The sequence below is a fragment of the Dendrobates tinctorius genome, unplaced genomic scaffold (genome assembly GCF_039654945.1).
Source record: "Dendrobates tinctorius isolate UK_male_01 unplaced genomic scaffold, ASM3965494v1 ptg000089l, whole genome shotgun sequence".
NCBI lineage: Eukaryota > Metazoa > Chordata > Amphibia > Anura > Dendrobatidae > Dendrobates > Dendrobates tinctorius.
Genome location: NW_027361757.1, coordinates 16,018,360 through 16,043,337, shown reverse-complemented (window position 1 = coordinate 16,043,337; position 24,978 = coordinate 16,018,360). Strand labels below are relative to the sequence as shown.

General features: G+C 41.6%; 1 protein-coding gene across 1 annotated transcript in view; it reads left to right on the top strand.

Annotated features, from left to right (window-relative positions):
• The window catches only part of TLL2 (tolloid like 2), a 337,545-nt gene that overhangs the window by 208,264 nt on the left and 104,303 nt on the right, over positions 1–24,978 (top strand). The window contains exons 4-7 of the mRNA XM_073585855.1: positions 8,161–8,307; positions 9,917–10,034; positions 15,025–15,203; positions 19,521–19,626. Of these exons, the coding sequence (XP_073441956.1) occupies positions 8,161–8,307; positions 9,917–10,034; positions 15,025–15,203; positions 19,521–19,626 (550 nt within the window). The remainder of the gene's footprint in view (positions 1–8,160; positions 8,308–9,916; positions 10,035–15,024; positions 15,204–19,520; positions 19,627–24,978) is intronic.

Below are 24,978 nucleotides of genomic sequence, written 5' to 3'. Positions count from 1 at the left end.
CCTAATGAAAATACATAGTAAAAAAACAAGTGCATTAAATAATTAAGATAGGGTATTTAATAAACACTATTTTTGATAAAAAAAAAGCATAAAGCTGTCCCACCGCGACAAGGTGTACCCAATTGGGACAGTAACTACACTCCCTAATGTTAAAACCTACCTAGCGTGAGCAGTGGCAGAGAGTAACCAGGTCCCAACCGGGCACCCAGCTTTGGAGGGACTATATATAAATTGCCCAGCTCAGTGAAAAGGGTGCCACACCCTATTTGTACTGAGTATAAAAATACTGAGGGGAAGCAAAAAACTGAAAACTGAGCAAGACTTGAAAACAAGCTGGGCTTAGTAGAGGACAGTGATTTTTACTTAAAGGGAATCTGTCATTTTACGTTCTGAGCTGCAGCCATCTACATTCTGTAATGCTGTAGATAAGCCCCCGATCTAACCTGAAAGAGAAGATAAAACAGATTTTATTATACTCACCCAGGGGGTTGTCCGTTCCGATGGGTGTCACTGGTCCGGGTTCGGCGCCTTCCATCTTCATGCGATGCAGTCCTCCTGCTTCTTCATCGCTCCAGGGCCTGTGCACTTCAGTAATTTGCTCTGCTCTCAACAGGGCAGAGAAGTACGCCTGCGCCAAAGCCAGACCCGGACCTGCGATACCCATCGGACCGGACCGCCCCCCGGGTGAGTATACCTGTACTTGTTTTATCTTCTCTCTCAGGTCGGATCAGGGGCTTATCTATAGCATTCTGTAATGCTGTAGATAAGCCCCGAAAGGAGGTGGCCACAGCTCAGAACGTAAAATCGAGGTTACAGATTCCCTTTAATACAGTTGTATTGCAGTATATAGTATAGGCAATCAGATGATTGCAGGGAAGGGAAAGGGAACTAACAAAGACAGTAAAAGGTACAAAAAAGTTTTAAAAAAAATTAAATGAAAGAAAAACTTAAAATTGGAATTAATTCCCTTTGCCCTTTTTGCATAGCCTCGGGGCGCACTCTCAGGTTTTTTATCTTGTGTCTTTGGTGCACTTTTTGACCTTTTCGCGTACCAACAGGGCGCACTCTTAGGCTTTTTAGCCTGCCACCGTGTTGCACTCTTTGGCTTTTTTGCTTTGCATCGAGGTGCTCTCTTGGGCTTTTTAGACTGCCACTGCGTTGGCTCTTTGAAATTTTTGCTTAACATCGAGGCGCATTCTTGGGTTTTATAGCATACCACTCATTTGCCATTGGCGTGCCACTGGAACACACCTTTGTCGTTGGCTTGCCATCGGAGCCCATCTTTGCCATTGGCGTTCGACCAGAGCACACCTTTGCTGTTGACATGTCACCGGAGCACACGTTTTATTGTTGGGGTGCTACCTCAGCACACGCTTTGGCATTGACGTGCCAGTGGAGAACACAGTTTGCCACTTGCATACTGCTGGAGCAAATTCTTTAAAAAATACAAAACATATTTATGATATGATAAACAACATAAAAGAATCAAATAGCCAAAAAACAATAAGAAAAATCATATCAGAAAGCAATTTTTTTTTATAATGTTCAAATTTTGTTTCAATAAATATATACATACATGCATACTTTTTTATTGTTTTTAATAATTCTTGAAAATTTGTAAAAAAAAAATCTGGTTTCTGTCACTGTTTTCTGTTTTGTTTTTTTTTAGATCAATTTTTTACCCATTTGAAAAAATATGACTGCAGCATATAACGCACACCTGCAGGGGAGGGGGGCCTCATTCCACATGTCTTGACAGCTGAGAATCTGCTGAAGAAATTAAAGAACACAAGTTCAAATCACCTCCATTTGCACCATTGAAAAAAAAATACTCATATTTGGTATTGCAGCGTTTGTAAAAGTCCAATCTATATAAATATACGGTAAATTAATATGATCGGTAAACGGCATAATGAGAAGAAAAATTGAAACACCAGAATTACATTTCAATGGCTACCACAGCATTGTAATAAAACGCAATAAGAGGTGATCAAAACATCACATCTACCCCAAAATGGTATCAGCAGTAAAAACATCAGCTCAGGGTGCAAAAAATAAATACTCACACAGACCCATATCTGGAAAAATTAAATGTTACAGATTTAGAAAATAGTCACAAAGGCAAATTTTTTTTTCTTTTTACAAATTTCACATTTTTTTCACCATTTAATTAATAAAAAAACTACATGCTTGGTATCTGCATAATCATACTGACCTGGGGAATCATATTGCCACCAGGAGAATTTCACTGCGGTGAATTTGAACTGCGGTGAATTCGCGTATGCATCATGAGAGTTTCTCACGGGGCTAGCGGGGATCTCACCAAGGTCACCGCAGTTCAGTCCAGCTGGGAAAACAGCCTCAGTGACCTGTAGTAACCTTGATGACGTTACCGCTGGTCAATGATGCTGCCTCGCAGCAACTCATACACCAGTGGTTCTCAGCCTGGATGGTCGCATCTTGGCACCGTCCAGGCCGAAAATAGTTTATTCCCTAGACATGGATTACGGCGTGGGACAGAACAATGGAATGGCGAGAGATATTGTTGTTTTTATTTTTGTTTTAACACAGGAGACGAGGGATTCAGTGGAATTAGGCATTAGGTGAGTATAACTGTGTTTGTCATTTTTAAATAAAAAAGTAAAAGTGTTTTGTTTTATTTCAAATAAAAGACTTTATTCTGGTTGTGTCTTTATTTACCATATAACTATAGGATTAGTAATGGATAGGTGTCTTATAGATGCCTCTCCATTAGTAATCCGTGGGCTTGATGTTACCTGGCAATACAAAGGGGACATCAACTCCACAAATATGAACCCCTGTTGCAACCACTACAGGGCAGGTTCGAAGAGCTGGGTAAAGTGCCAGAATTGACGCATGTAATAGTTTCTGGGCGGCTGCGGGCTTATATTTTTAGGCTGGAAGGGGCCTCTTACCAGCCTAAGAATACCAGCTCCACCTGTCTGCTTTAGCTTGACTGGTTGTCAAAAATTATATAAATAAAAAATACGGAGTGGTGACCCCTTTATTTTTGACAACCAGTCTTGCTGAAGCTAACAGCTGAGGGTTGCAGCCGCCAGCTGTGAGTTTTACCTGGCTGGTTATCAAAAATACAGGGGACCCCACTCTGTTTTTTTTTAAATTATTTATTTACAGCGCAGGCGCAGGAGCAGTAGTTCCATCAGCTGACACCAGTGACCGGAGGTAAACTTTATATCTCCGATCACAGCTGTGCGCTCACGCTGTCTTTTGACACTGAAGATTTGACCTTAAATAATGGATATGGACATGGTAATAATTTACACAATTTTTTAATTTCCCTCACCTAGTATAGGATCGTCTCAAGGTGAACAGCCCATGAAATCAGTGCTAAAAAGCAGGTACAGCACAAGCGCTAGATTCCCGTCACATACAGTATCTACTATATAATTGTCTAATTCTGTCTGTCTGTCTGTAACGGAAATCCCGCCTCGCTGATTGGTCGCGGCAGTTAGGCCGCGACCAATCAGCGACAGTCGCTTAGTCGTCGCGGCAACACGGCCGCATCGCTTATTGTACAGGCACATTACAGCCGTTAAAGGCATCACTGCTGCGTCGCTCATTACACAGGCACAGTCCTGTAAATATTCTAGAATACCCGATGCGTTAGAATCGGGCCACCATTTAGTTTCTAATAATTACCTTGCAATGTGGAAATACCACGTCACGTAAATTCCTTGTGATATTTTTTCCTGTGGATTTAACCCTTTGCATTGCATTGGGTAAAATGCACTGTAAAATCTGCATGTAATAAGTGTGGATGTTGGAAACGCGGATCAAAGTAGGATATGTCTCAAGTTTCATTTCTGCATAAATAAGACAGAGCAAAAAGCACATTCACTGTAATATGTCCGTGATCTACTGTATCTCCAAAAAGGATGAATCGCACACTTATCAAACAATCTGATTGTGAAAAAACCCTTAGGGATAGAGATGGGGGATGTGGGGACCATATTCAGATATGACTTTATTAGTATAGAAAGATAATGTTTTCTGACTTTCCACGTCTATTGACTTGTTATGGAAAGCTCTATATCACCTATAAGGTCATAACTGATTTAGGGCCCATAGCTTGCTCCAGCCCCTGCCCCTCATTGCAAGGAAGCGTTATCATTGACGCTCGTTTCTGGAGCTGGGCTACTACAGTTGTGCTCAAAAGTTTACATACCCCTGCAGAATTTTTGCTTTCTTGGCCTTTTTTTTATTATTATTATTTATTGTTATAGCGCCATTTATTCCATGGCGCTTTACATGTGAGGAGGGGTATACATAATAAAAACAAGTACAATAATCTTAAACAATACAAGTCATAACTGGTACAGGAGGAGAGAGGACCCTGCCCGAGAAGGCTCACAATCTACAAGGGATGGTTGAGAATACAGTAGGCGAGGGTAGAGCTGGTCGTGCAGCGGTTTGGTCGATCGGTGGTTACTGCAGGTTATAGGCTTGTCGGAAGAGGTGAGTCTTCAGGCTCTTTTTGAAGGTTTTGATGGTAGGTGAGAGTCTGATCTGTTGTGGTAGAGAGTTCCAGAGTAGGGGTGATGCACGAGAGAAATCTTGTATGCGATTGTGGGAAGAGAGGGGAGTAGAGAAGGAGATCTTGTGATGATCGGAGGTTGTGTGCAGGAAAGTACCGGGAGACGAGGTCACAGATGTATGGAGGAGACAGGTTGTGGATGGCTTTGTATGTCATGGTTAGGGTTTTGTACTGGAGTCTCTGGGCAATGGGGAGCCAGTGAAGGGATTGACAGAGGGGAGAAGCTGGGGAATAGCGGGGGGACAGGTGGATTAGTCGGGCAGCAGAGTTTAGAATAGATTGGAGGGGTGCGAGAGTGTTCGAGGGGAGGCCACAGAGCAGGAGGTTGCAGTAGTCAAGGCGAGAGATAATGAGGGCATGAACTAGGGTTTTTGCAGATTTTTGGTTGAGGAATGAACGGATTCGTGAAATATTTTTGAGTTGAAGTCGGCATGAAGTGGAAAGGGCTTGGATATGTGGTTTGAAGGAGAGATCAGCATCAAAGATTACCCCAAGGCAGCGAGCTTGTGGGACTGGGGAGAGTGGGCAGCCATTTACTTTAATGGATAGGTTCGTTGGGGGGGTCACGTGAGATGGGGAAAGATGATGAATTCTGTTTTGTCCATGTTAAGTTTCAGAAAGCTAGCGGAGAGGAAGGATGAAATAGTGGACAGACATTGAGGGATTCTGGTTAGTAGGGAGGTGATATCTGGTCCAGAGATGTAGATCTGTGTGTCGTCAGCATAGAGATTATACTGAAAGCCATGAGATTCTATGAGCTGTCCCGGGCCAAAGGTGTAAATGGAGATGAGCAGGGGTCCTAGGACTGAACCTTGTGGGACTCCGACAGATAGGGGGCGAGGTGAGGAGGTGGTGTGTGAGTGGGAGACGCTGAATGTCCGGTCTGTTAGGTATGATGAGATCCAGGATAGGGCCAAGTCTGTGATGCCAAGGGATGAGAGGGTCTGTAATAATAGGGAATGGTCCACTGTGTCAAAGGCAGCCGACAGGTCCAGGAGGAGGAGAACAGAGTAGTGTCGCTTGCTCTTGGCAGTTAAGAGGTCATTGGTGACCTTAGTAAGGGCAGTTTCAGTGAAGTGGTGTGACCGGAAGCCAGAGTGTAAGCGGTCGAAGAGGGAGCAAGAAGAGAGATGGGAGGACAGTTCAAGGTAGAATAACCATTTCAGAGAATAACCATGAGTGGAGAAAAAGTTTTGGTGTTATCATTCATATTCTCTGAAAAAAGGCCAAGAAAGCAAAAATTCTGCCGGGGTATGTAAACTTTTGAGCACAACTATATAAGTGCAGAAAAGGTACCGAAAATCCACAATATTTATAACTCGCCAAAAAGCTCATCGTGGGAACATAACCTTGGGGGTTAAAAGGAACTTGTCACCTCGTTTTTCAGCTATAAGCTGTGGCCACTGCCTTTCGGGGCTTATTTACAGCATTCTAGAATGCTGTAGCTAAGCCCCCGATCTGACCTGAAAGATAAGACAAACAAGTTTTATTATACTCACTCGGGGGCAGTCCGGTCCGATGGGCGTCGCAGGTCCGGATCCGGCACCTCTCATCTTCATACGATGTCGTAATCTTCCTTCATGTCGCAGCTCCTGCGCAGGTGTACTGATCTGCCCTGTTGAGGGCAGAGAAAAGTACTGCAGTGCACAGGCATCGGGAAAGGTCAGAGTGGCCCAGCCTGTCCAAGCATTTTTTACTCACAGATAATAAGGATCCTGGTGCGTTGAAATTGACGATTATAGAACATATCAAGGATGACGTCATCAACCGTTATGAGAATCTAGTCAGGAAGGAAAGTTTCTGGATCTTTAAATTAGGGACATTAACACCCGAGGGGTTAAATATCACTATTGAGAAACCATTCTGAGGAACCGCCTATGCTGGCCTTTTTATTGCTTTTTTAATGCTTTTGATAATATTATTGATTGTCTATTGTAATTGTTATGTTTGATTTTTTGTTTATACTTGGTTTTTATAACTTTTATTTTATTTATAATGTGATTGTGGTTTTTAATTAATAGCCATTCTCATTGGCTATTGTTCCTTTAAATACTTCCCCTTCCCCCTGTGATTTGTACTGCCACCTGATGAAGACGGATTATTCTGTTGAAACACGTTGTGGATAATAAAGAAGCTTTTTAACTCCCCCTTTCCATTTTTTGTGCTCCTTTTTGTCCGGCTTTATTGCACTGCTCTAAACTTTTTCCTCTCCTGAGGTGCCCGGCTGGAGCTGCAGTTTACCCTAATCCACACACTGCTGGCGCTCCTTTCTGACCGTGCTTACATCACCCTGTCCATCGTGGGAGCATAACCTTGGGGGTTAAAAAGAACCTGTCACCTCGTTTTTCAGCTATAAGCTGCGGCCACTGCCTTTCGGGGCTTATCTACAGCATTCTAGAATGCTGTAGAAAAGCCCCCGATCTGACCTGAAAGATAAGACAAACAAGTTTTATTATACTCACTCGGGGGCAGTCCGGTCCATTGGGCGTCGCAGGTCCGGATCCGGCACCTCTCATCTTCATACGATGTCGTAATCTTCCTTGCTTCATGTCGCAGCTCCTGCGCAGGTGTACTGATCTGCCCTATTGAGGGCAGAGTAAAGCACTGCAGTGCACAGGCATCGGGAAAGGTCAGAGAGGCCCAGCGCCTGCGCACTACAGTACTGATCAGTACGCCTGTGCAGGAGTTGCGACATGAAGCAAGGAAGATTACAACATCGTATGAAGATGGGAGGTGCCGGACCAGGACCTGCGACGCCCATCGGACAGGAACGCCCCCCCCCCCCCCGGTGAGTATAATAAAACTTGTTTTTCTTATCTTTCAGGTTAGATCGGGGGCTTATCTACTGCATTCTAGAATGCTGTAGATAAGCCGCGAAAGGCAGTGGCCACAGTTTATAGCTGAAAAACGAGGTGACAGATTCCCTTTAGGCCTGTTTCACATTTCAGTTATTTGACCTCAGTCAAAATCCGCCAGGTTGTGAAAAAACGGATCTGTCAGCATTGTGACACAAACGGATGTCACCGAATCCGTTTTTTGGACGGATCCGCTTTAGCAGGTAGTGACTAAAATTTAAAAGAAAACGAGTCTGGGGAAAAGAGAGAGAGTTGTCTGTTCCGGAACGTTACTAAGAGCCCTGCTACAGCGAATCTGCCGGTAATGCTCAATGTAAATTAGCGGACCGTCGCTCAGAAAAAATGTTGCAGAGTCCGTCTCATCCGCCCGGGAGATGCTAAAATTTTGACGGATCCGTCAAAAAACGGGTGGAACGGACGACCGTCAGTCAAGATCCGCCGCTAATGTAAGTCTATGGGGGAAAAAAACGGATCCGCCCCGTTTTTTTTTTTGAAAAATGGCGGATTTTGTCTGACGTCAAAAAACGGAAGTGTGAAACTGGCATTAAGCAGCTTCACTCTCAGCTGAGCTGAAGCATAACCTTGTTGGTCATTTGGATGACAATTGGTGGCCTTACTTCATGATATTCAATGCTTATAAGTTGTGTTTTTTTTATTATTACTATGTATATTACTATGTACATAGCATTTACTGAAATTCTTAAACTTTGTTCCTAATTTCTCCACAAGGTAGCTTGGATGCTGTGACTGCAAATGAATCCATAATTGAAAGTTCTGATCCACATGGTGAACGAGTAAAGAGAGCTGCAACTTCAAGGACAGAAAGAATCTGGCCTGGTGGAATCATCCCTTATATTATACAAGGCAATTTTACTGGTTTGTGGAATTTCCACCTTGAAAATTATATCCATTTAGCCCTGTTTTGATAATAATTGCATTTCATATTTATTTCTGCATGTCGATAAATTGGAAGGGTAGAATTGTAGACCATGAGTAGGCTTAGGCTGTGTGCCTACGATCAGGAATAGTAGCAGTTTGGACGCAGCGTGTTCCACATTACAAGCACAGTGGATGGGATTTATAGACATCCCATACCTAATGGGCTTCTTTCTAAAGCTATGTAAACTCGCCCGCTGTGTGGGTTTTCGAGCCACAGCATGTCAATTTCTGTAGCGGAGACACTTAGGGCCCCGTCACACATAGCGACGCACCAGCGATCCCGACAACGATATGACCTTGTCAGGATCGCTGATGTGTCGCTACATGATCGCTGGTGAGCTGCCAAACAGGCCTCTTCACCAGCGATCAGCACCAGCGACAGGAGGGTAACAAGCGACGCACGTCGCTTAGTTACCCACTGTGTACCTTAGTTACCAGCGTGCTGGTGCAGGGAGCTGGTAACCAAGGTACACATCAGGTTTCTAAGCAGCGCGCAGCACTTAGAAACCCGGTGTGTACCTTGGTTACCATATCCCTGCACCAGCGCGCTGGTAACTAAGGTACACATCGGGTTTCTAAGCGGCGCACGGCACTTAGAAACCCAATGTGTACCTTAGTTACCAGCGCCAGCTCGCTGGTCTCCCGCCTGCCACACGCAGCGATGCGTGCTGGCCAGCGGGAGACCAGCAATCAAAAAAATGTCCTGGCCATTCCAGGACGATCAGCGATACCTGGCAGGGGGGCCGGTCGCTGGTAAGTGTCACACATAGCGATCTCGCTGGTGAGATCGCTGTTGCGTCACAGAACTTGTGACTCAGCAGCGATCTTGCTAGCGAGATCGCTATGTGTGACGGGGGCTTAAGTCTCCTGTGTGTATTCTCCCCAATAGACTGTCATTAGATGCAATTAATCCGCATAGTTCCAAAACACAAGTGTGTAATGTAGAACTCAGTGTTTTGGACTCAGCGAAAATACCTTGCATCCAAAACGATTCTATTTCAGATCGTGGGGATGTAGCCTTAAAGAAAATTTGTCAGCAGGTTTTTGCTATATAGTCTAAGGTGAGCATAATATTGCTCAAGTTAGCTTGATTCCAGGGATGTATCATTTATTAGGCTGCTTGATGTAGTTTTGATAGAATCCTTGTTTGTCTTACATAGATTTAGCAGGGCTAAGTCTTCTAGGCTTTGTATAACCCCGCCCACACCCCTGATAGGCAGCTTTTTGTGTGCACCATGAATTGTCACCGAGCTGCCAATCGGTAATGGGGTGCGAGGTTACTCAAATTAGCCTGACTGCTTGGTACCTGAGATGTAGTCCAGCAGTGATAATCTACTACTGATAAATGACTGATTGTATTGAAACTACAACACTCAGCCCAATCAGTAACACATCCCTGGAATCAGGCTCCTATGCCCTATATTATGGTGGTCTCAGATTAAATATTAACAACCTGCTGACAGATTCCCTTTAACACAAATCAATATTGAATATTTTTTTTAGTGATACATTTATATTTCACTTGTTTAATGGTTTTCTGTTACAGGCCATCAGAGAGCAATATTTAAGCAAGCTATGAGGCACTGGGAAAGATATACCTGTGTTACATTCATAGAAAGAACAGATGAGGAAAGTTATATTGTCTTTACTTACAGAACATGTGGGTAAGTATAAGGGCTGAAAGACACCGAAAGTTCTAAAACCGTCTCATTTCCACCTCCTGCGTTATAGGAGCAAGGGCTGGAAGAATATCTTCATTGTTAGTGTTCTCCTAATACATAATAAAACAAGCAGCTTTATGACAATGGTACAATATTTTTGATAGCTCCATCAGAAAATGTAATTTATTGTACATATGATATTAAGAAACTTTGTAACATCTCTAATGTTACAGAGAATTTGGTTCTTTCTCCACTTGGATTGTTCTTTCATTCTCAATACATGGGTGAAAGTGGAAAATCGTGTTCTGTGAAGACAGATGTTCACATTACTAATATATGAGATGTCAGTTGGCGTTCATAAGATTTTATAAAGAGAGGGGGAGGAGCTAGATGCAGACACACACATTCTGTTGCATGTTCTCCTGAAACAACAGTTACAATTCTCCATAGAATATTATGAGTACCAACTGTCATTTATCTCAGTAATGGGAAAATCTGTGTTCACTGAAGATAGATTTTACCCATGAATTTAGAATTTCGACTATAAATGATCAGTTAAGGATTAAAAAGAAACAGATTTCCCAGAAACCAGATATATTACAAAGTTTCTTATTTTCACCTGAAGTATTGATTTATGAAAAATGTTACTCTTTAGACATTGTTTATGAATTGTGGCTCAACTGAAGAAAAAAAAGCAAACAAAAAAAAAACTACCTACTCAAAATGGTCTGGACAAAAATGTTGGTACCTCTAAAAAAGATTGAAAATCGTTCAACATGTCCCTATGGCCAAATTATGGTGTGACCTGTATCTAATAAATTAAGGTGTGTCCTGTATTTAGCATCACAGATGTCTACAAACATGTAATCAGTCCATCTGCCTATTTACAAGGTGAAAAGTAGTCACTGTGCTGTTTAGCATCCTAATATGTACACACACTGAACATGGATCAAAATAGACAAACAAGTTAAAGGTAAAAGCTATAAGACAATCTCCAAACTGTTTGATGTTAGTTACTACAATTGTACACATTATTCAGACATTTAACATCTATGGGACTGTAGCTAACCTCAAGAGCAAAATTGATGGTAAATTATAGAGATGGACGATACAAATGTACCAAAGAGCCCAGAACAACTTCCAAGAGGATTAAAGGTGAACTCCAAGGTCAAGGTATATCAGTGTGAGATCACATTAGTTGATGCTGTCTTTGCCAAAGTGGACTTGATGGAAGACGTTGGAGGATGAAACCATTGTTAAAAGCAAATGATAAAAAAAGTGAGAATGGAATTTGCCAAAATGCATATTGACAAGCCACAAAACTTCTGGGAGAATTTTCTTTGGACAGATGAGGCAAAGCTGTGGCTTTTTGGCATGTCACATCAGTTCTATGTTCACAGATTTAAAACTGAAGCATAAAAAGAAAAGAACATTATACAGACTGTGAAACATGGAGGAGGCTCGGTTATCTTTTGGAGCTACTTTGCTGCATCTGGCACAGAGTGTCTGGAATCTGCAATGTGCAATGAAATCTCAAGACTATCAAGGGATTCTGAAATGTGCTGTCCAGCGTCTCAAAGCTTGGTCTGAGTTGCAGGTCATCGGTTCTCCAAAAGTATAATCACATAAAACACTGTTAAAAACACCCAAGAATGGCTAAGAGTGAAGCATTGGGCTATTCTGAAGTAGCTTCTACGAGTCCTTATCTAAATCCAATTTAATATCTGCAGAAGGAGCTAAACCCTTCTGTCTGAAAAAGGCACCTTCACATCTGAGACAGCTGGAGCAGTTTGCTCAAGAAGAGTGGGCCAAAGTACTTGGGGGCAGGTGCAGATGTTTCACTGATAGTTAGGGTCCCGTTACACTAAGCGTCGCTCCAGCGATCCCGACAACAATACAACCTGGTCAGGATCACTGCTGCATCGCTACATGGTCGCTAGTAAGCTGTCAAACTGGCAGATTTACTCAACGACGCAGCAACGATTTAGCGATCCATATAACGACCTCGGTGGTCGTTGGTACCTTGTCACACAGCAACTATTCTGACGACTCTCACCTGCGTCCATGAGTTCTGCGTCACCAACGAGGTCGCTCGTCTGCGTCAAACACAGCGATGCATGCTGGCCAGCGGGATGCCAACGATCAAAAAATGGCCCAGAACATTCGAGCACGATCAGCAATATCCAGTGGGGGGGCCGGTCGCCTATATGTGTCACATGTAGCAAGATCGCTGGCAAAGTCGCTGTTGCGTCACAAAATCTGTGATGTTTCAGCGATCTCGCTAATGATCTCTTTATGTGAGATGGGGGCTTTACAGAAATCGATTGTTTGGGGCAATTGCATCAAAATTTGGTGGTATAAAATATTAAAGGGGTTGTCCGGGCTTTTCACATAATCTCAGTGCAAATCTGGGCTGCAGAATGCTGACAATAAGTAATTTACCTTCTGTGGCCAGTTTGCAGGGTTTGCTAGATATCAGCTCTTGCTTGTAAGAAAAACGTCCAGGGGGGTGTGTTCTGGCATTGAAATGAGAACTGGTCGTTTCCTCCTACTCTACTAAAAACCTGCCCTCTATTAACAACCCCACCCTCCATAGCAACAGGCCCTCCCCGACCACATGAACAAGCCTATCCCTTCTCACACAGTAACAAATCCTCACCCTCTAGCAGCCTCAGTGCAGAGAGCAGCTGCTCCTCCCCCAGACACACACTGGACAGTGATCTATGGAAAGTGAAACTATTGAGGAGGAAACAACCAGTTCTCATTTCAATGCCAGAACACACCCCCCCGGACGTTTTTCTTACAAGCAAGAGATGATATCTAGCAAACGCTGGAAACTGGCCACAGAAGGTAAATTACTTATTGTCAGCATTCTGCAGCCCAGATATGCACTGAGATTATGTGAAAAGCCCGGACAACCCCTTTAAGGGAACAATCATTTTTGTCCTGGCCATTTTCGTTATTTTTTTTCTGTTGAACCACAATTCAAAAGCAATGTCGGATTCTCATTAGTTGATACTTAGTAAATGTAAATTGAAATTATTTTTATCAGTTTTAAATGATTTTGTGGGTTTTTCTTACTATAACTGAAGGGTGCCAACAATTTTGTTCATGTCTGTATTTTGCAGTAAAATGCCATGTAAAGTTCATAAAATCTTTGTTTTTCAGCATTCCCATAATTTAGCAATTTTAATTGGAAATAATATTAGATGGAAATATTTTTTTCATATTAAAAATATGTATGGTTTATTAAATCTGATCTATAAGGTGATCCAGTTCCTGTCTCATAATAGAAACAATTTTTCATAGTCAAAATACTTGAAGCAAATATACATTTTTTTAATGGAGGGATTGAACCGAATTATGTCATGCAGTATGTCATATTATTGTCATATTGAACATGATTCATGAATTTGCCTACCATCATAGGTTCATGTACAGTTTTCTAGGAAAATAATTCATAGAACTTGTAATTGATTTGTTAAAACTTGTGCTCATTCTGGCTTTAAGAGTTTGAAGGAGGTCCTATCAGTGATTGACAGTGTTCTCTGTGTATCACGTTTCCAGCCTACTAACTCCATAAGGCCAGAATAAATAGGCCTACAAAACTTGAAGGGAGTCTTTCACCCTCAAAACACAATTGAAACTACTTCTACAGTCATATAAGGGACTTGGTCAGAATAAAAATCATCTATGTAGTATAGTTTTCACTTACTTAGTTTATTAGAAAAAAAAAAATTTAATCCCTGTGCAAATGAAGGAGCGCTGCTGCACCAAGTTGCACTATTCTGCCATCTCAGTTACTCCCCCTTATGCTGATTTGTTGATTGGCACACCGTACTCGCTTAAATTGAAACAATTAGTTTGCACACTAGCACTGCAGGAGCCCATAAGTTGGCCCACACAGTGATAGTGCAGGTATGTTCCCATCCCTCTCTGTGTGCAGTGGCCACTCGTTAAACTTCCTGTATCTTTGTCCCGAGTGGTCGTTGCATAACCTTTTGGCACGGGCATTGTCAATGTACACGGGTAGGGCTGACAGTTCAATTCAGGCAGCTCTCGCACTGGGCAAGCGAGTGCTGTCTGTCAATCAATATAAGGGGAGGTTGGCGGTGGCATGATTGAGAGGGCGGAGGAGTGCACCAAGACCTTGGCCCTCATCAAGGATTCATCATTGCTCCCTCATTTGTATAAGAAAAAAAAAGAAGCTTTTTCTGAAAAAAACTAAGCAAATGAAAACCACACTACTTGGTTTTAATAGCAGCTAAGTCCCTTTATAAGACTAAATAAGGAGTTTAAATTGAGTTTGGGGCGTGAAAGACTAGTCCCTATTAATACAAGTCTATTCAGCTTCTCCAGCTCTAGAACATGCTGCCATGTTCCCTTCATCCATATTCATTAACCAAGTGTTTCCCAAACTCCAGTCCTCAGGGCCCCAAACAGATCATGCTTTCAGGATTTTCTTAGTATTGCACAAGTGATGGAATTATTAACAAGGCTTCAGAAATTCCCACAGGTTCTCTCACCTGTGAAATACTAATAAAATCCTTACAGCATAATCTGATGGGGCCCGTGAGGACTGGAGTTTGGGAAACGCTGCATTAACCATACACTTTTGGTGCTGTCCTGCTGGCACAGCTGTTCCTCATTTGTCATCACCTGCATTCATAAGGCTTTAAAAACTCATAATCCCTTCTCCAGAAAATTATGAACAACAATATTGTTGTCACTAATCAATCTTGTTGCCGGGAATTATCAACATGTTCAATCGGCAAAGAAAGAAAGACAAAACTAAATTCACAGTTAGTTAATTAGTCGTTGTTGACTTCCTTGTAACAACATTGGACTATTTTAATGGTTGTATTTTGGTTACAGTTTTGTGCCGCTACCGGTTTTCTGTGATATATTGTCAGTTATACAGGACAAGACATACATAATTTTCTACATTTTGTGCTTTAGTTTCATTGTATAATTGTTTTTAAAATTTTTTAAGCTGCTGTTCATATGTAGGTCGACGAGGAGGAGGTCCTCAGGCTATATCAATAGGAAAGAACTGTGATAAGTTTGGCATTGTGGTCCATGAGCTGGGACATGTGATTGGATTTTGGCATGAACATACTCGTCCCGACAGAGATGAACATGTGACAATTGTAAGGGAAAATATACAGCAAGGTGAGAGAACATAAGAATATTCTGAGAAATGTGGTCCATGTACTTATCCTCGCTGTAGAAAATACAGGTTTGGTTTGAAGTGGAAGCATCAAGGGGCATCAAAAGCTCAACTGCCAAGTGGGGGGCTACACAAGGATACAAACTTATCACCAAGGCCTTGAAGGATGTCACATTTGCCTGTTAGCCTTTACAAAGTCATCACCAGAATTGTTCTTTTAAAGCTTTGTGAGTTTAGTTTTTATGGCTGGGGAAGCTCCATACAAGCCAGGTACTGCTGAGCATTGGATGCATAGGTGTAGAGCACACCAAGACAGACGCTGGTATAAATAAAAGGAATGTTTTGCCTATATCAATTTTTCAAAATAAAAAACAGTACGAAAAACAAAAAAAAATGATGTTATTTTCTGTTAATGCTTATAAGGCAGCCATTTTTTGGGGAATAGCTGTGAATTGCATTTAGAGATGTTTTCAAGAGCCATTTACACCGTGGACCATAATAGTCTGGAGATGTGAAGGGGCACATAATGAGCTATTGTGAATGGTGGATCTTGTGTTATCGATATACAGTCATAGCCAAAAGTGTTGACACCCTTGAAATTGTTCCAGAAAAGGAAGTATTTCTCCCTGAAAATTATTGCAATTACACATGTTTTGTTATACACATTTTTATTTCCTTCGTGTGTATTGGAAGAAAACAAAAAAACTGAGAACAAAAGACAAATTGGATATAATTTCACATAAAACCCCCAAAATGGGCCGGACAAAATTGTTGGCACTCTCAAATTAATATTTGGCTGCACACTCTTTGGAATAAATAACTGCAAGCAGTCACTTACTTAAACCAACAATAATCGTCTTACACCTCTTAACTGGAATTTTGGACCACTTTTCGTTTGCAAACTGCTCCAGGTCTTTCATATTTGATGGGTTCCTTCTCCTAACAGCAATTTTAAGAACTCTCTACAAGTGTTCAATGGGATTTTGATCCAAACTCATTACTGGCCACTTCAGAATTCTCCAGCGCTTTGTTTCCATCCATTTCTGGGTGCATCTTGAAGTATGTTTGGTGTCATTGTCCTGCTGGAAGACCCATGACCTAGGACGCAAACCCAGCATTCTGACACGGAAACACTATGTATTGACCCTAAAATCCTTTGGCAATCTTCATATTTTATGATGCCTTGCACACAGTCAAGGCACCCATTGCCAGAGGCAGCAAAACAACTCCAAAACATATTTGAACCTCCACCGTATTTAACTGTAGTTTCTATGTAGTTTTCATTTTGTTTTCGGTAAACAGTACAATGATGTGCTTTACCAAAAAGCTCTATCTTGGTCTCATCTGTCCACCAGGCGCTTTCCTAGAAGTATTTTGGCTTCCTCATGTACATTTTGGCAATCTGCAACCTAGCTTTGTTATGTCTGTGTCAACAGGGAGGTCCTTCTTGGTCTTCTGCTATATCGTTTCATTTCATTCAAATGTTGATGGATAGTTTGTGCTGACACTGATGCACCAGGAGCCTGCAGGGCAGCTTAGCCTCTTTTTTTTCCAGTACACTATATAGTAAAATCAATGTTGTTGTTCAAAAGTAAAACTTGTCACGCAGAAAAACAAGCCCTCACATGGCTATATTGACTGAAAAATGAAAAAGTTATGGCTTTGGGAAGAAGGGGAGGAAAAAAAACGAAACCATAAAAAAACCAAGGTGTTAAAGGAGTTAAAATTCTTTGGAACATGATTGGGGCTGCTTATCCACCATCCGGACTATCCTGCATTGCCACCGTTCATTAATTTTTCTCTTTTTCTCTTCCATCCACATCCAGGGAGATTAGCTACAGTGCCATGAGTTGTAGATTCTTGATTATGTTGCGCATCATGGACAAAGGAACATGAAGATCCCTGGAGATGGACTTGCAACCTTGAGCTTGTTGATATTTTTCAACAACTTTGGATCTCAAGTCCTCAGACAGTTCTCTTCTTGTTCTGTTCTCCATGCTTTGTGTGGCACAGACATACACACAATTCAAAAATTGAGTCAACGTCTTCCCTTTTTATCTGGTTTCAGGTGTGATTATCATATTGCCCACACCTTTTACTTGCCACAGATAAGTTTGAACAAAGTTGTTTACCCACAATTTTGGAAAGGTGCCAACAATTTTGTCTGGCCTATTTGTGGGGTTGAGTGTGAAAATTTCATGTGAAATTATGTCCAATTTGTCTTTTTTTCCCATTTTTTTTGTGTTGTTCAAATACGTGTAAGGGGGAAGACCAGACCGCGGGTACCTGTACTAAACCGGGTCCGGAACTGTCGAGGCTGCGTCCCATGTTGTCTAGGCGAAGGCAGAAAGGCCCGGACAGAGGCCTTGACCCGGAAGCCAGGGGCGCGGTTAAAAGTGAAAGCGCATGCAGCGTCAGCCAGTTTCCCGCCAGCATTGACAGAAGCAAGGTGCGTGCACAGCGTGCTCCGTGGTATACGCAGCTGGGCTGTAATGCAACACGGCTGAACCGACGCCAGGACACTGCCGGAGCCCACCGCAGTAGCAGGGAGAGAGCCGAGAGCCCTGTACAGCTGAGCACCGCACATAAGCCTGAGGGCCAGGGCAGGATGTAGGACTGTACGCGCTGCTCTCATTGCCGGACATTGCCATGCTGCTCGACCGGGACCCAGACAGTACTGTGGCCTTGTTTGCCTTTGCCGCATTCAAATATGGACTAGGGGCTCAGCGGAAGGTACCGGAGACCGACCACCACCGCCAGAAGATGGACTACCGTTGCCTGCAGGACCTCATTGGACAAACACCGCGTCGGCCGTTGTTGGCGCTGCTGACTCTCAAGCATCATCTGTAGCCGGAGGAACATCTAACCCGATAAGTGTTTGAAAGAACTGCCGTTACCTCATTCATTAACCCTGCATATCCGTTACAATTTAACTGTTTATTTCCTCATTTAACTCTTTGCCTCCCTGTGTGGAGTATCCCATTGTGAAATTAAATTGTTAACCCTTGTTCTGCCTCTCGTGCTTCACTGCATCCTGCAACCTGCTCACCTACGCACAAAGAAATAAACATTTGTAAAACAAAATGTGTAATTGCAATAATTTTCTGGGAGAAATACTTCATTTTGTGGAACAATATAAAGGGTGCCAACACTTTTGGCCATGACTGTATATGTGTGGGTATCTGTGGAAGATTAACACAAATATATTCTTCAAAAATATGTTTAACATAAAAACTTTATGTAAAGAATAGGCTATGTTACGATGTATAATTCTTTTACTCATAACTCATAACTCTGATGAGTGATGCTGTTATGGCAGATGAAAGGCATAGTGACAACTATAAAGTTTAGTGGAGGACAATTACAATACATTTTTGCATAAATATTTAGGTTTTGAGTAGAAGTTGGCTATGTGCACACAAAGTCTTTTAACCTCAGGTGAACCCAATGAGTTTTTGAAGCAGAAGATGGGGTTTCCTGGTCATTTTTCTAACAGCTTTGGCACTGGCATTCTTTTCTTGTTTTTTTTGTGATGTCTGTTTTTCTGATGTTTTTTTTTTCACTCCATGGACTAAAGAAGGAGATGCTCATATTTTTTAAAGCAATGATAATGGCACAACGCTTCACATCTGGGTGTTTTCCATGTGTCCTTTAATGGTTTCTCATTGACTTGTATGGTAAGGTACAGAACATTTTCTGAGCAGAAACCGCTATTTTAATGGACATATAACTGCTTTTAACCACTTGGCCTTTTTACAAACCTGTTGTGGTTAAGACATTCAAAAGCCTGAACTTATGCACATCAAGTCGTTTTAACATAGAAATGCATATGTTTATTCTTTTGAGCATTTTCTGATTTTTCAGACGGTTATCATGGTGAAATCAGCCTGAAAGAGACATGTGCACAGAAATGTGGTGACATTGCTGTGCATTATGTCCAGTTTTTGCAGTGCCTTTTCAGGTGGATTTCCAGGTGGAATCTACCTGAAAAAGACATTGTGTGCACATACCCTTAGCATGTCCATACATGTGCTTTCAGGTAATAAAATGGTCACAATGTACCTTGACTTTTTTGATCTTAAAAATATTACTGTGTCTCAGGAAAATCTTCTGCATCTATTGGATGTTAAGACAGTAGTCTCCAGCATGTTGCTCTCCAAATGTCACAAAACGTTAAAACTCCCCCATGACTTCCACAGTCAGGTTGGAGACCACTTCAAAGGAAAAGTGATGTTTCTCAGTGAAGAAGTTTTAGTTTAGAAAGCATCTTTACACATGGCTGAGGTCCACTCTTAACCCTTTGTTATTATTTTTTTAAGGTCAGGAATACAACTTTCTGAAAATGGAGCCAGGGGAAGTAAATTCTTTAGGAGAGACATATGACTTTGACAGTATCATGCATTATGCCCGGAACACATTCTCAAGGTTGGAATCTAAGGTTATGTCTCTTAAGTTCTTCATAGAATTTGTTATTTTTCTATTTGCCCTATTAAGTGTTTTGGTTCTTTATTTTGACGTGTTGTTTTCCCAAATCTCTATGGGTTATGTACTATTTTTTGTTTTCAGAACTTTTGTAATATTTTAATGTATGTTTCACATCTTTTCCATTCCCATAGATAATGTGACAAACCAGATTTCACTATAGTCAGTATCACTCTTTGGCTATGGTCACTTGAGCAAAGAGTATCGGATTGATCATGGTAATTGCACTCTGCTCAAATTCTAATCCGAATAGATCAGTGTCACTTTACGGTGATCTGATTCTCTTGGATGAGAGAATTATATCACAGGTGCGGAGAAGACAGAGAGCTTAATTTCTCTATATTTTCCATTGTCAGTATCCACGTGGATTGGGCTGCACTCTGATAGACTTGTTGTCACGACATAGTTGTCGGGTGACCCAGGTCCAGGGGCTCCTTCCTTGACCCTGACACTAGGGGGCGCCCTAGCTTGCCCTATTCCCCTTGCCCTATTGCCCTACTTCTGAAGGTGAAGATGCTAGGGTCGCCACTCTTGCCTTATGTCCTCAGTTAGCCCTCTGTCTGTTCTCTTCCCCCACCCAGGGAAGAGGGACGCTACTGTGCACCGCAGTACACCAACCCGACAAACAAGGCAACGCAAATGAGGGTTAACAGAAAACACCAGGCATACAAAATATTCACTCACATATAACAGAGTAATGCACCTGGGAGTGGAGGATGGGAATAAATCAGAGTAGAGGAGGGAAGGGAATTACCACACTTACAAACAACGCAACTGTCACAGATAACTCCTCCAAAACTCCTCATATGAACTCTCCTCCTAAGCCATGCAGCAAATGCTAGCTCTGACAAGAATTTGAATTGGGAGCCAGATTATAAAAGGAGCGGGAGTGGCTAACTGAGCTCAGCTGAGAGCTCAGGGTTTTCCAACATGGCCGATTAACTCCTGATTTGCCAAAAGGAATAAACACCATTAAAATGAATGAGAAGTGCTTCTTCTCAGCGCAGGAGTAGGAGCAATCAGACGCCACGGTCTTCTGACTACTCTTTGGTAAACCCCGTGACACTTGTATGGGTGCACGTGATCCGATTTACACAGCCACTTGCTGCTTATTATTGATTTTAGAAAAATATATTTTGGATAAATCAGACCCAGATTTTGATATTTGTCCAGAGGAGAGGCTTGTACATCTCTGAGCATTCTCTGCTCATGGACCAATGCATAAGCGTCATTATAAAATACAAGGGATATCTTCTCCTAGAAAATATAGGAATCCTTTTAAATGGCAGGACTAAGGTCAGGTCTTACCCAATTGAATGGAATACAAGACAACTGGTCCAACACTCCCTTTTTGCCTTGTTAAAATGTAGAGGATAAGCTTCCGAGGCTTTGGAAATACAGCTGTGTAATTTTCAGTGAGTGTAAACTAACATTGGTCTTGTCTCATACTGGAGTCGATTGTTAAATAGCCACAAATATAGAAGCGGAAACTGTAAACTGATCCCAAGGGGCAGCTGTGGTCAGGCTGAACGTAATTCCGAAAATGAATGCAAGAGCACAAATCTCCCTGGTCCTAAGCCATATTCTTCGCGTCTATCATTTGCAACCAACCAACTTAAGTTGACATAAGGCTGCTATCTGGTAACTGTTTTTTTATGAAGAATTCCACCCAAAGCTGCATAATAAATTCTTAATCTCGGATGTTCTTATGACCTTTATAAGAGGTTGCTTCATTGCTGTTGTTGGCATTGAGTTATTCTGTTTCACACAAGTAAACATAAGCCGTCTTGGTACCCATGTTAAATGTGATCTATAACCACCTGGTAGTGTATTTAAGAAATATTTACAAGCTGTACGGTGTAAGAAAAAGTAACATAACACATAATTCATCCTTCTCATTTTCCGGGAGTAATGGCCTGTTAACTACAGACATACAATGGATGTTTGTTAGATAGAAACTACCAGCGCAGTTGCTTCCTTACAGTCATTTCCGTCTGGTTTGTTTCATACTGTTGCTGGGCCACGAGCTTTTCTGTACATTCAAGCATTGGGCCAGTCTTTTCCATTATACCCCAAAAATGATTTATACTTGTATTCCAAAGGTTTTTTGTATTAATACTGCAATGAAAGGACCATGAGAAATGGCAAATTGTCCCTACCCTGGGACGCTCCCTCTACCTTGCTAGGAGATTAAAGTTGTTCATACCTATTAAATGTACATAAGTCAATGGTGATTTGGCCCAGAACCGGCTAAATATGTATGAGGGTGTCCTGACTCTTCTCTAATGGCAGATTTTGGGGTAAAAGGATTGGACACGTATAACTCTAAAGGGAATCTGCCAGCACAAGTAGTGGTATGACTGCATAATTGATACTTTTTTTGTAAAGATTCCCTTTAATATGCTTCATCTTTGGTTCCCATACAAGATGAGCTGCTACCAGAGGTAATTGGCTACACAAAACCCACGGCTAATAGTATTCAAGGGCTGAACTCATAAACACATGGAACTACACAGAAAGTAGGATATCCTACAGATTATATATGCCCATTAACAAAATATTTATATTATTGAAATTTGAGACATACATGAAAAAAGAAATCTAAAAACCGGATGCTACTAGATGAACATGCAGGGACCATAGGCAAGTGCAGGAGGTGAAAAAACAGCAGTATAAATAAATGGTAATCCCCAAAGGAGAGCTGGAATCACATGGTTAAACTTTCCATAACATGTGTATAGCAAAGGGGAGACTTTAAATAGCAATATTAAAACTTACATGCAGATATCACCTGCTGCCAGCAGCGTTCTCACTGCCCCAACGCACGTTTCGTTAACTCTTCATCAGGAGCGCCTCCTATATCCAGTGAATATAGAATTTATTTATTTTACTCATATATAGCGCCATTAATTCCACAGCGCTTTACAAACATTATTGGCACTGTCCCCTTTGGGGCACACAATCTAGAATCCCTACCAGTATGTCTTTGGAATGTGGGAGGAAACCGGAGTACCGGGAGGAAACCCACGCAAACATGGGGAGAACATACAAACTCCTTGCAGATGTTGTCCTTGGTGGGATTTGAAGCCAGGACCCCAACGCTGCAGGCTGCAGTGCTAACCACTGAGCCACCGTGGTGCCCAATCGTTCCATTACTGAGATGGTAGTTGGTGCTGAAAAAGTTGTATGGTGAACTGTAACTGTCGTTTCTGGAGACCTTGCAGCAGAGTCTGCGTCTCTCTTTAGCTCCTCCCCTCTCCATAGAATGTTAAAAGCACTAACTGTCATCTCCTATTTTAGTAATGGGGAAAATCTGCATTACTGCATACAGATTTTACCCATTGATCAAGAGTGAAAGGTTCATCCAGGAGGGGAAAGAAGCAGATTTCTCTGATAAGACATATTACACAGTTGCTTTTCTTCATGTGTACTATTGATTTATGATATAAAGATTAAAATGACAGTTACTCTTTAGACAACAATTGCAATGGAGCTATTGTCACTGCTTGTCTCAGTATTTATCCACTATTATTTAAAGGGGCTTCTAGACCATTGTTCTTTTTATATCATATAAGTGTCAACTATTTCAAACTTTTTATTCTTCATCACTTGCTCTAATGTCAGCTCTCCATTACTGCCTCCTGCATTTCTTGATGACCTGCACCAGACACTACAGTGCCCTTGAATGCTGCCGCTAATCACTGGCTCCGTCTGTCTTGTGCAAACTACATTTACATCTCCACTGAGCCCAGTGATTGGCTGCAGCAGTCACTTGAGCTGCAGCCTGTCCACAAAGACCAGGATTGTTGTGGTATAAATCTTTAGAAATCACCTTGAAGAATCTAGATTGAGTGTAGATTTCATATACTGTGTTTCTGCTGGTCAACATGACAACATTACCTGCCATGGAATAGCCTCGCTTAGTGGAATGTCTGACAGTGATCGATGTAGCCATGTGATTGTATGGCTGCTCTCATGGGTAGCTGCATTGCTTGCTAAATGCTGAGATGGGAATTTGCCGCATACCCCCGGCACTGTCACCACTCGATTTAAGCCATATTTTTTATGAGAACGCTTTGAGATAATCATTATTTGGACTTTTTTTTGCCCAAAGACTTCAGATTGGAGCATTTGTACAACATTTCTTCAAAGAGTTTCTGGATTCTGGTTATAATGAAATACTTGTCTTTCCCTTCAAAGAACTTATTTGAGCTAATTTTATAATTTGATTACGGTTGAGGGTTTTTTTTTCTTTCAAAAAGACATGAATCTACTGTTCTTTACCACTAAAACCCTGGTCAACAAATCAAATATTGTAAGTTTAGGATTGCAACCATTCCAAAAACGTAAACCCCATGTCGGTGCCTTCATATCACTAAAGAGTATTACGATGGAGGACAAGGTCAAATTTGTATAAACCACTTCTGATATTAGGGATCTTTTTTTTTTTTGCTTCTCAGAGAGTGTAAAACCTAATCTTTGTTCAAATAAGACTATTTTAAAAGGAGTTGCCTCTTCCGAAACCCCCATCTACTTGTAGAGTTTACCTAGCATCCAAGCCCTGTGTTGTCTATAGTCTTTAGTAATTAGCAATTCATCACCCATCACCTGAAGGACTTCTAAGAATTAAAGATATTAATCTTCCTACAATTTGAAAAGAGCTGTTGGAGATAAAAGAATCATCTCCCGGAATGACAAGTATGTCAGAGTTGGCCATGAATAAGCCATTGTATGGGGGCAGACATGATGCGTAGGAATTAAAAAGCTGAAGGAATGAGGCAAAAATGCCATCACTTTTGCAAGTGCTGTATGTGGCATGTGTGAGAAATTGCCACTGGTTTGTTGATTAGTATTTAGTTTATACTGCAAGAAACAATATGAACTGAATAGGGTATTAAACATAAAATGTCAATCTGGAAAACTGTCATTATACAGCCATTGTACAGGCGGATGCAAACCATAGATTCTCTCATCCCAGAGAATCTTGTTGATTGTGCAAATCACACTCTGATCAGAGATTGATCAGTGTGCGATCAGACTGTGATACAATTCTCTCAGATGAGAAGATAAAGAACAGAACAGAAGATCAGGAACAGAATATGGATAAAACGCTGTAAAAGAAGATAGGATAAAAAGTCTTAAAATTTTCTCCATCTTCTCCATTCTGTCCGAGATGGAAATCAGACTGCGCACCAGTGTCATCCAAGTGCGGTTCAATGTTATCCATGAACTCATTGACTTGCATGACTGAGCGCAGCATGAATATCAGATCAAACTCGGGCATGTAGCACATCA